This window comes from Propithecus coquereli, unplaced genomic scaffold, assembly GCF_000956105.1.
Source record: "Propithecus coquereli isolate 6110/MARCELLA unplaced genomic scaffold, Pcoq_1.0 Scaffold477, whole genome shotgun sequence".
Lineage (NCBI taxonomy): Eukaryota > Metazoa > Chordata > Mammalia > Primates > Indriidae > Propithecus > Propithecus coquereli.
The window spans coordinates 1,641,308-1,651,517 of NW_012150585.1; the positions used below are offsets into that span (position 1 = coordinate 1,641,308).

General features: G+C 56.9%; 1 protein-coding gene across 1 annotated transcript; it reads right to left on the reverse strand.

The window, feature by feature from the left end:
- Nucleotides 1-3,481: 3,481 nt before the first annotated feature.
- On the reverse strand, nt 3,482-8,417 carry THY1 (Thy-1 cell surface antigen). The gene is made up of 4 exons (XM_012655429.1): nt 8,252-8,417; nt 6,095-6,155; nt 5,270-5,605; nt 3,482-4,757 (listed from the first exon to the last, which is right to left on the reverse strand). The coding sequence occupies exons 2-4, from the start codon at nt 6,129-6,131 to the stop codon at nt 4,645-4,647; spliced, it is 486 nt and encodes a 161-aa protein (XP_012510883.1). The 5' UTR covers nt 6,132-6,155; nt 8,252-8,417; the 3' UTR covers nt 3,482-4,644.
- Between the last annotated feature and the right edge of the window lie 1,793 nt (nt 8,418-10,210).

Below are 10,210 nucleotides of genomic sequence, written 5' to 3' on the forward strand. Positions count from 1 at the left end.
GCGGTGATGAGGACGAGGACGATGGGGTGGGGAGCAGCTGTATACACAGGTGAATCTTTGCTTGCCCTCCCTGCTTGCCTCCTGCTGTGCACTCCCCTTCCTAAGTTTCATGGAAGGTGGGGAGGGGCTGGGGACCACAGCATTAAGCAACAGCTCCCCATTCCCTCTCTCCAGAGCCCCTGGCAACCACTATTCTACTTTCTGTCTCTGAATTTGACTTTTGTCTTCTTTTTAAAAATTGTGGTTAAAAAAAAATCATAAAAAATGCCATCTTAACCATTTTTAAGTGTACGGTAGTGTTAAGTAGCAGCTTTTTTAAAAGGTAGTTTTAGGTTTAGCTGTGAATGCAGAAAACCCCAAATAACAGTATCTTAAGTAAGGTGGTTGGTCCATGGCTACTATGGCGGCTCCATCTCCAAGGACCCAGGCTCTTATCTGTGCTTTGTCATTTGTAACACAGTGTCTATCTCATAGTCCAAAATGGCTGCACCAGTTCCAGCCATCAACTCTAGATTCCAGCCAGCATAAGGGGAAATGGGGAGAAGGGCTCACTTTCTCTCTCATGGAGCACTTCCTAGAAAATGACACATTATTTTGTGCTTTTATCCCATTGGACAGAACTTAGGCTCATCTCACTGCAAGGGAACTGGGAAATATAGCCTTTATTCTGGGCTATGTATTTTAATTCTACTTTGTAGGTCCCATTCTGAGAAAAAGAGGAGAATGTATGTTGGGGAACCTCCAGTGGTATCTGCCGTAGCTTTCCTGTCTCATAGCACTGATTGCTGCACTGAAACCAATTCCTCCATTTTACTAGACTGTGGGCTCCATCCTGCAGCCAGGGGCTGTGTTATTTACATTTTACAACTTAGCACAGAGCCAGGTTTATTTAGGTGCTTAATGTTTGCTGTATAAATAAACAATTTTAGCCCAACCAGCCTATTTTAAGAACTATTTTAGTGAAGCCCTGAAGGGGTAGAGACTAAAATCATCTAGTCCATGGTCCCACCAAACTCACTGCTTTACCGCCAACCCAGCAAGTGGCCTCCAACTGGCCACGCCCACTGCCAGGCCCTCCCTGCCGGCATAGCTGGGCAGCTCCAGCCAGCAGGGCCCCTTCCTGGTGCGGAGGCACAGGTGGCCTCCATGGAACTCTCCTGTTGGTCCTGCACTGCCCTACATGTGATGTGTCCACTGCCACAGCGCCCCCCGCCCCTAAACGTTCCCTGCACCAGGCAAAGATGCCTCCTGCAAGTCTGCACAGGACATGTTTCCTCTTGAGGATTGGGGGACATTCCGGGCTCGAGACGGTCCTGAGGCTGAGCACCCAGGCAGGAAGGCTGTCCCACCTTTGTCCTGAAGCCCTCCTGGATTGAGCAGAGGAGAGCGGATACCCTCATGTCTTGCCAGGACTCTCTGAGGGACTCCGGCTTCAACACGTTCTCACCAGTAAATGAGGAAGCAATTTACTCTTGACATGGGATTTGTTTCTTGTGCATGTAAATACAGACGTGTCCTCACAGCACGAAAGCTGCCAGTTCAAAGGAGATGGTCGTGATGCGAGGAGGCGGAGGATGTGTGTCACAGGTCCCCTGACACTGTGTGCATTTCTTCGTTGGCCAGTGAAAGTCCCCACACCTCCCCATGGAGATCCCCTTGCGCTTCCCCAGGGAGGCCCTGGGTGTCAGAGATGCAGATAATGTCTGTCGCAGTGGGCAATCTGATCCAGAAACCGGGGTGTGGAGAGGGGCTTCTGTTGTTCTCAAGCAAGAATTCATGCCCTTAGATGGCTGAGGGTGACCCAGGAGAGGGGCAAGGACTGGCAAGGGGGTGGATGGGGTAAGGTCTGGGGAGTGTTCGGGGACCAGGGCTGGCTTAGCCCTCTGTAACTAGCCACATCACCACAGACGGCGCACAGCCTCCGCTAGACCTGCCAGCTCGACCAGGGAGGGGCTGCTGGCTGCCACCGCCTGCTGCCGAAAGCCTGTAGCACCCCCAGCCCACAGCATGGCCTTTTGCGGTAGGTTTATGTTGTGAGGCCTGATGGCCTGTCCCCCTCTTCTCCTTTCCTGAAGTCTGTGGTCCTCTGGTGGCCTCTGTGTCTTCTTAAGCTAACCCTCCCCATGCTGGGCCTCATGGCTGCAGAAGGCAACACCTTCTCCCCAGCACCCTTCTAGGAGTGTAGCTGCTAAACTTTTTAGGGGAACAGTGCCAAGGTGTGACAGAGACCTCATAGGAGGTGTCACACAAGTGCCAGGGCCTCACACTGTCCTCTCAGTTGAGGCTTCACACATGGTCTCCCAGTTCCTTCCAGAAAGACCTCCAAGCTTTAACTGGACTACCCCGAGAATGGGGCTCCCCATACTTCCCTGGCATTTGATTTCCCTTCCCCCACACGGCTCTTCTCTCCAAGACTCCTCTCCTTGGCACACGCTTGCCGTGCAAGCAGGGCTGGACAGGAAGGGGCCTGTGTGTCTCTCCCTCTGGAGGGCTCTGTGCTGGCTGCACTGTGCCCAGCGGCCGTCAGCCTCACAGTCTGGGACATGGGCAGCTTCTGCTGTCCTCGTTGGGCCTGGTAGCCACAGGGGCTGCTGGCAAGGCAGCGGGGTCGACGGGAGGCAGCAGGAGAGTGGGAGCCAGTGGGCTAAATTTAGGTCTGGGGCCTTTAAGAAAAATGCTCAGAAGAATCATCCCCCCTAGCGCTAAATACCAAATGAGTCAGCCTCTGGACGGTCGTCACCCTTCTCCCCCAGATTCCCTGGCAAGGCAGAGAAGGCTGGCGCGGGGCTGCCTCACTAACTGGCAGCAGCTGGAACTCACAGCAACACTGTGATCCTGTTCCAGCCTCCAGTCCCAGGGTGACCCCCGACGTGTGTTTACGTTTTACTCATTACCTTTAGGGAGCGGAGCCAGGGATGGCGCCCAGGGTTCCCTCCCTACTCCTGAGGGGACAGAATTCGTCCTCAGTTCTTTCTCTGGCTGATGCTTTTGGATTTAAGAAATAAAGCCTTGGTGACACGGGCGTCTCCCACCGAGCCCTCCTCCTGTGCTTGTCCTCTCAATAGCAGATGTGACGTGAGGGGGCATTTCTGAACAACCAGAGCTGAGGAGAACAAGGAGAGCGCACACCTCAGCGCTTGGTCACACAAAGCCACGTGCGTGTTCCAGAGCCGGGGCCAGGTGGCTCGGCCCACGTGCTGGCAGGTGAGTCTGTCGTTCCAGCCAGGTGAGTCAGCAGACATGGAATAGTCATTTATTTGGGCAAATGCGTCACATTAGGCTCATTCTGAAAAGAAGGCCAGCATGCAGTGGTTTGCCCCTGGGGGTAGGGTCGCCACAAGCAGGAGGGCAGGAGGAGGCAGGGAAGAGAAGAGGTGGTGTCCCCCAGCGTCCCAGGCGGCATGTTGGACCTCCTGTCCATGGAGGCACCTGGCTAAGCCTGGGGACTGCCAGGGGAGTGAAGCAGGGATGGACACGAGGACAGATTCCAGAGGCTTGGTTTTATTGTGTAGCTTTCTTTTTCCTCAATGAGACGCCATAAGCTGTGGTGGCACTACACATGGTCACGGGACAGGCAGAGCTGCCGGGCGGGGAGCTGGGGGTTGGGAAAAGCCATCTTCCCAGGAGTGTCCCGCTCCCGGGTCTCATGCCGCGGCCTGCCTCGGGCCCCCCAGAGGTCCCTGAGAAGGCAGACCTGTGGGGCAGGGGGCTGCCGAGGCTCAGGCACCAGCCAGTAGGGGCTGGCCCTGACAGGTGAGCGAAGAGGAAACTCCCTTAGAAACTTGGGCCAAATTCCGTGCGGCTCTTGGACTCTATCCCACCTGACTTCTGGAAGCTCCTGGGGCCTGGGACAGCCTGGGAGGGGCTTGGCCACCTCTGCAGCCCTCTTACTGCTGGTGGGGGCAGTGAAGGCTCACGCCTTCAGCTTCCTTGGGAGGGGAGGGGTGAGGGGCCCTCACCTCCCACCCCTTCTCTAAGCCTCCATTAGCGCAGCCCCCCTGGCAGAATGCGGATCTTCACTGGGGTGTGCCCCTGGCCCAGGGTCCCCAGGGAGCTCCCGCAGTGGTAAGACGAGGGCTTTTTCTGCTGTGGCTGAGGATGCCCCTGCAGGTGCCCAGCTCTCTTCCTTGCCAGAGGGGCCGCACCTGCCTGGTGGTGCTCTCACATCTGTGGTCTTCAGGTGCCAGCCCTGCCTGCTGAGGGGGGTGCTAGGCCTGACACACCCCACCACCTCCCCATGCACATCAGGCCTCTGGTCCTAGTGGGCAAGGATGACCCCCCCAGTGGCTGGTACCCCTCCAGGCCACTACCCCTCACACGCTTTCATGCTCCATCAGGTCCCCAGCCCTGGCTTCCCTTTTCACGAACTCCCAAAGGAAAGGAAGAAAAAACCCTAAATAAACCAGACGGAAGCAGCTCTGAACGAAGAGTACAAAAAGACAGCCAGAGGTGTGCAGGGGGGTGAGGTGGCAGTTGCGGGGGGTGGGTAGATCATGGCATGCAGCACTGGGGCTCCTGATAAGGAGTGGGGTCCCCATTTTTCCCCGAGGTATATGAGGGATGGGGGGTGGTCAGCTGACTCAGAGAAGTAGGATCTCTGCACTGGGACTCGTGGCTTCCTATATCCCCCATGGGCCCCAGCAGTCACAGGGAAATGAAGTCCGTGGCCTGGAGGAGGGAGAGGGACAGCAGGAGCAGCAGCAGCCACGAGGTGTTCTGGGCCAGCAGGCTTATGCCCTCGCACTTGACCAGTTTGTCTGTGGAGAGAGAATGGGGTGGGGGGCAAGGCGAGGATGAAGGGGGTCCAGGACTCAGACAGGCACAGGCCCAGAGCAAGGGTGTACTCCCCTCGGGATGTCTTACTTGGAACCAGGACCAGCCTGGTCTTCCCCATTTGCAGATTACTGAGCCCTCGAACATGTATCATCGAATGAAAACCTCACTAAACATCATCACAGGAACACTGTGGGTGAGGGAGGTGCTGTCGTCCCTGTTTTCCAGGTGGGGAGAAGGAGGACTGGGGAGGCCGAGTGACTTGCTGCAGTCATGGTGGAAGCATCTGCTACACCACTCTGCCTGGCGACTGGCACTGAGCCCCTGCCCCATTCACACTCAAGGCAGTGGTTCCCCAGGGGCCCAGGCAGCAGTTGGGAGATGGTGAGGGGCTTATGGGGCCACTCTCCTCTCTGGCCCAGCCAAGCGAGCCGCCTGTCACCCTCCCCAGGGTGGCTGTCCCAGTACACTTGGCCTTGTTGGGGGCTTGCCTCACCTCTGAGCACAGAGACATTTTGGGAGGAGACGGAGGAAGGCTGGCCAGAGAGGCGGAGTTCACATGTGTAGGTCCCCTCGTCCTTGGTGGTGAAGGCAGATAAGAAGAGGACCTTGAGGTTGTGCTTGCTGGTTAAGTTGGTTCGGGAGCGGTATGTGTGCTCAGGCACCCCCACAGTGCCATAGAGCACGTGCTTCTTGGTCTCACGGGTCAGGCTGAACTCGTACTGGATGGGCAAGGTGGTGGTATTCTCATAGCGGCAGTCCAGACGGAGGCTCTGGTCTGCCAGGCAGGCCGTTAGGCTGGTCACCTTCTGCCCTCGGGACACCTGCAAGACTGGCACCAGCAGTGCCCCTTCCGAATTGGAGGAGGTCTACAGAGCAGGAGGCCTCCCCCCACATGCAGTAGAGATGGGCCTGCGAGGGCACAGGGGTTGGCTGTCTGAATGCCTTTTCCTATCCCGGGGATCCCAGAGGGCCGGTCTAACCCCCGCTGCAGACTCCAGCGTCCCTCCCTAGTCTGCTTGAGCCCTGGGCCCTACCAGCGTGTTTCAAGGGCAGGAGATCTTGGGGAGCTGAGGTAGGTTCCTGCTTCCCATTTGGAGAGTTCAATTCAGTAGTGTAGGGCAGGGCTCAGCGAATTGTGTTTCCAGAAACCACCTTAGGCCGTCGGATCTGCTAGGTGGACTAGCTAACTTCAGGATGAAAAAGAGCCCTCCTTCCCTCAGTCACCTTTACTTTTCTGAAGTCATGAGGGAGAAGCTAGCTTCTTTGAAAGGAAGGAAGCCAGGGTGCCTGGATCCCGGCCCCACCCCTTGCCTAGTACCTGTCAGCAGGAGAGCGATGCCAATGGCCGGGTGCATGGTGCCGACAGCTCAGTCCTGGACCTGGGGTGGGAACAGGTTGAGAACCAGCTAAGAGACAGCACAGGTGTGCCCACACTTACTGCCAGGGCTGGGGGTCTCAGGAACACATGCCACATGGCCATGATGGACATCTTAGCCTCTCTCCATCCCCCCTCTCCCCACTACTTGTCACGGACCCTGACGTTGCCGCTGGCTCTTGCCGTCATGGAGAGCGAGGGAGGAGGAAGAACACGCCCTGTAATGGTGAGTGTCTGTGCTTAGCTGTGGAGCACTTACTAGCTAGGTGACTTAAGTGACTTTATCTTTACCACTCTTTCTCCTCTGCTTACGTAGGAATGTAAGACCCATGAGGGCAGGAACTTATTGTTTTAAAAAAAAATTTAAAAATTGTGGTAAAAATACAAATAACATAACATTTACTGTCGTAACCATTAATAAATTCAGTATGTTCAGCAGTGTAAAGTGCGTTCACATTGCTGTGCAACCAATCTCTAGAACTCTTTTTATCTTTCAAAACTAAAACAATATGCCATTAAACAAAAACTCCCCTTCCAGAGACTTCCAATTTCTTGTTCAGAAGAAAATCCCCAATGCCCAGAACAGTCCCTGGCATATAGAATATGCTCAGAAGTATTGTGAATGAATGAATGAATGGGTCTTTCTGTTACAACGGAGATTAAGAAAAACAGCAAACATCTGGCCCTGACAGTTGCACAGTAAGCAATCCACAAATGTGAACCGCTAGAGATGGTGGCTAAGGATGCTCCCAGATAGGCGTCTACTTGGCATAAGCTAAGGGTGTGCCTGGATGTGTGTGAGGGAAGGTGACAGTGCTCTCTGATTTCATATGAGCCAAGGATGCTTCCAAATGTCATCTCTCTGGCCTGCCTGAGGCTGCAGTTTTCCAGTCCATTTCCAGTAGCCTCCCTGCCTAGGCTCTCTGCCTTGTCTTTTTTTGCGGCTTCGGCTGGACCAACAACCTGGCGCCAGGTGACACAGAGCAGGCAGTCTAGCCTGTCAGCAGCAGTGCTCGCCTGACAGAGACCACAGGGGCGGCGAGCGCCTGCGAGTGCGCGCAGGGCCCGGGTGCGCAGCGCGCGCCACTGGCCAAGTTCAGGGTCCCTGGCGCACAGCCACTGGGCGGGTGGGGCTAAGGTCCCACGGCTGCGGCTACTATGAATGCCCTGTTGGTCCTCCGGCAGAGCTGCCACCGCGAGCCAGATCCTGAGGCGCTGTTGCGGAGGGTTAGGGGTTGGTGTCTGGCTTTCATTCGAGGACACCGGCCTACGGAGGAGAGGTGCAGGCTTGGGATCTAGGAGGGGAAGGGGGAGGGTGGCCAGAGCAAGAAAGGGAGGAAATAGGTCTGGGGCTGGAGAGGGCAGTAGAGCCAAACGGAGGGGTAGAGAGCGGTTGGGAAGGTGTAGTCTGCATTCATTACTCTGCCTTGCGTCCTCACCGCCCAGACCCAGAGAAGCTCTGCTCTCCCCCCTCCGCTCCAGCTCCGCCCGGCGGGCCCCACCCTTATCCATTTCCATATTCCAATCCTCTCCTTTCCCTATTGAGGCCCCCTTCCCCCTCACATATCCTTTTCCAGTTCTCCCCTCCCCCGCCTGCCCGCCTTCCACCCAGCCCCCGCCCGTGGCACTGCGGTTTCCTTTTCCTCCCGTGCCCCGCACCCAGCCCGCTGTGAGGTCACGGGCCAGAGGTCCCTCCAGCTCTCCATCCTCCGTCATCTCCCCTCATTATCACCTGCGGCCCTCACCCCCCACCTTTGCAAGCTGGGTTCGGGGACGTCCGGATGGAGATCAGAACCGAAGGCTGTCTTTGGCGCCCTTCCTCCCGGTTCTTCTCCGGAGCCGCAGCCTCAGATAATCGTCCCCCCGCGGGCGAAAGCCCGGGAGCCCCTTCCCCCAAAGGCCAGTTGCGGCGCGGCCCCTGCCCAGCAGTAGGGTCCCACTCCCGCCCCTGCCTGCGAGGCAGGCCTCTCCCCAAGCTCTGCGCCTCTCCTTCCCAGGGCGCCCTCGAGCGGTTTCCCGAAGCCTCGGGTTGGGAGGGCTTGCAGGGGTGCCTGGTGGCTATCCCTGGATCCGGGGTCCCGCCCTGGCTCCAGCTCCCACCTGGACTCGGGTCCTCTGCTGCTGCAGCCTCCTGCCGACGCGCCGCCGCCTCCAGTTGCTGCACCCTGCTCGGTGCCTGCAGTTTTCACCAGGGGTGGAGGAGAGGGGAGCGGGGAGGGCTGGGGGCACAGCCAATCACAGGCGGAGCGGGGAGAGAGGATGGCGGGCGGAGGGAGGAGGAGGCGGTCCCGTGTTGGTGCCGGAGGGTGGGGGGTTGCCGCAGCAGGGGGACCTCACCCTGAGGCTGGCAGCCCTGGCCAGGGACTGGAGGCTTCGAGAGGATTCGAAAGCCCGGAGATCAGGGTGGGGCAGGCCAAAGTACATTAGCCACGTCCCCAGCCCCAAAATGATTGCTCCCTTTTTAAGGCTGTGACCCTTTCTTATGATCTAGTCTTCAGAAGTCTGTGGGAAACCAAAGTGTTAGGGGTGCGGGATGGAGGCCGGCGACGGGCCACTTGCGGCCTGCGCTTCCGCGTTTCCTTTTCAGCAGGAGCCCACCTCCTCCGGAGCCTCCAGGGAGAGGTTTTGGTGTTGGAATATTCCAGTCTCTCGGAAAGGAAGCTGACTGGGTGTTTTTACATATTGGAGCAGTCCTTCGGAAGCAAGGTTGGCGCTGCACCTCCGGTCCTTCCCTGCTTCCCCGCCATGCCCTACCCCTCCCCGCCCCCCACCCCCCGCATCTATTTTGGAGCACCCAGCCCTTCAGAGACACCTGCAGGTGCTTTGTGCTCTGAGGCACTCATGTTTCCCTTGGCTCCTGGGCTGGCACCTGCCTACCCACATAGCTAGAAAGTTCTGGCTTTCATGAGTACTGTCTGCTTGTTTGGTCTTCAGACCCGGGAAGGAGTCTTGCCTTTTACCAGGCGCTGTCCTGGGCGCATTACATCCATGGCCACGTTTACCACCCAACGACCTGCTGGGTTCATCCCATCCCACCCCCATCCTATTTCTTGGCTAGAAAGCAGGAGAGCTGGCCAACTGACCTGGGCTGTAGAACCCCAGGTGTTCAGGGCTGAGCCACCCCACCCAGCCCGCCCCAGCCCAGGAGAGGAGAGAGTGGAACTCTGGGAAAGGAATAGGCTGAGACCCAGCTCCTGATCCCCTGGGACACCCCTTCTAGTCCAATTTGATGTCACTAGAAGATCTGGGGTCTTTTTTTTTACAGCCAGTGCTGATGACTTGACTCTCACTCACAACTGGGGTGAGTTTTTTTGAACCTACATTTGATCGATTTGCATCCTCCTGGCCTCTTTGTGAATTCTGGTCGCAATGTTCTGTGGGCTCGCCCCGCCTCCCGGCTGTCTGCCTGCCCATTCTCCTATTTCTTCATGGAAGTCAGCCCTGGCACCTTTGCAGTTTCCCATACTGCAGTGGCACTGTTGGAAGCCATCCCTGGGCCTGTAAGTGGGAGATCACTCTCCTCTCCCTCTCTTGGAGAGTTAGCTGGTCTCCCAGCACTTGGTGTGATGGAACATTCTAACTGGAATGAGCTTTGCAGATGGTCAAGCCTAAAAGAGCTATTCACTTTGGTAACCCACAGAAGCTCCTGGGGCATGGTATGAAAAATGCAGCTGGCTCCGCCCACCCAGGACCTCCTTAATCTAGTACTAGAGCCAACTGGGTCTGCACTTTCCACAAGCTCCCTGGGGCCTGGACACTCTAGCGCGCTGATCTGGTAAGACCATCCCTCTTCACAGATGAGCTAACCCGGCCTCTCATTGCTCACAGGCTGATTTTCAAGGCCCTGGATGTCCTGGCTGCTGAACTCCACAACCCCGTCTTCCCGTTCGCCTTCCTGCTGCATTCCAGACACACCGGCTTTTTCTCCGTCACTCCATGGCAGTGTGCTCCTTTCTGCTTAGCAGCTTTCTGATTCTCAGTCCAGGGATCTTTCCTATATGAACGCAATTGCTTTAGCTTGGGGCCTAATCCTCCTTCCCCTCTCTTTACACACACACA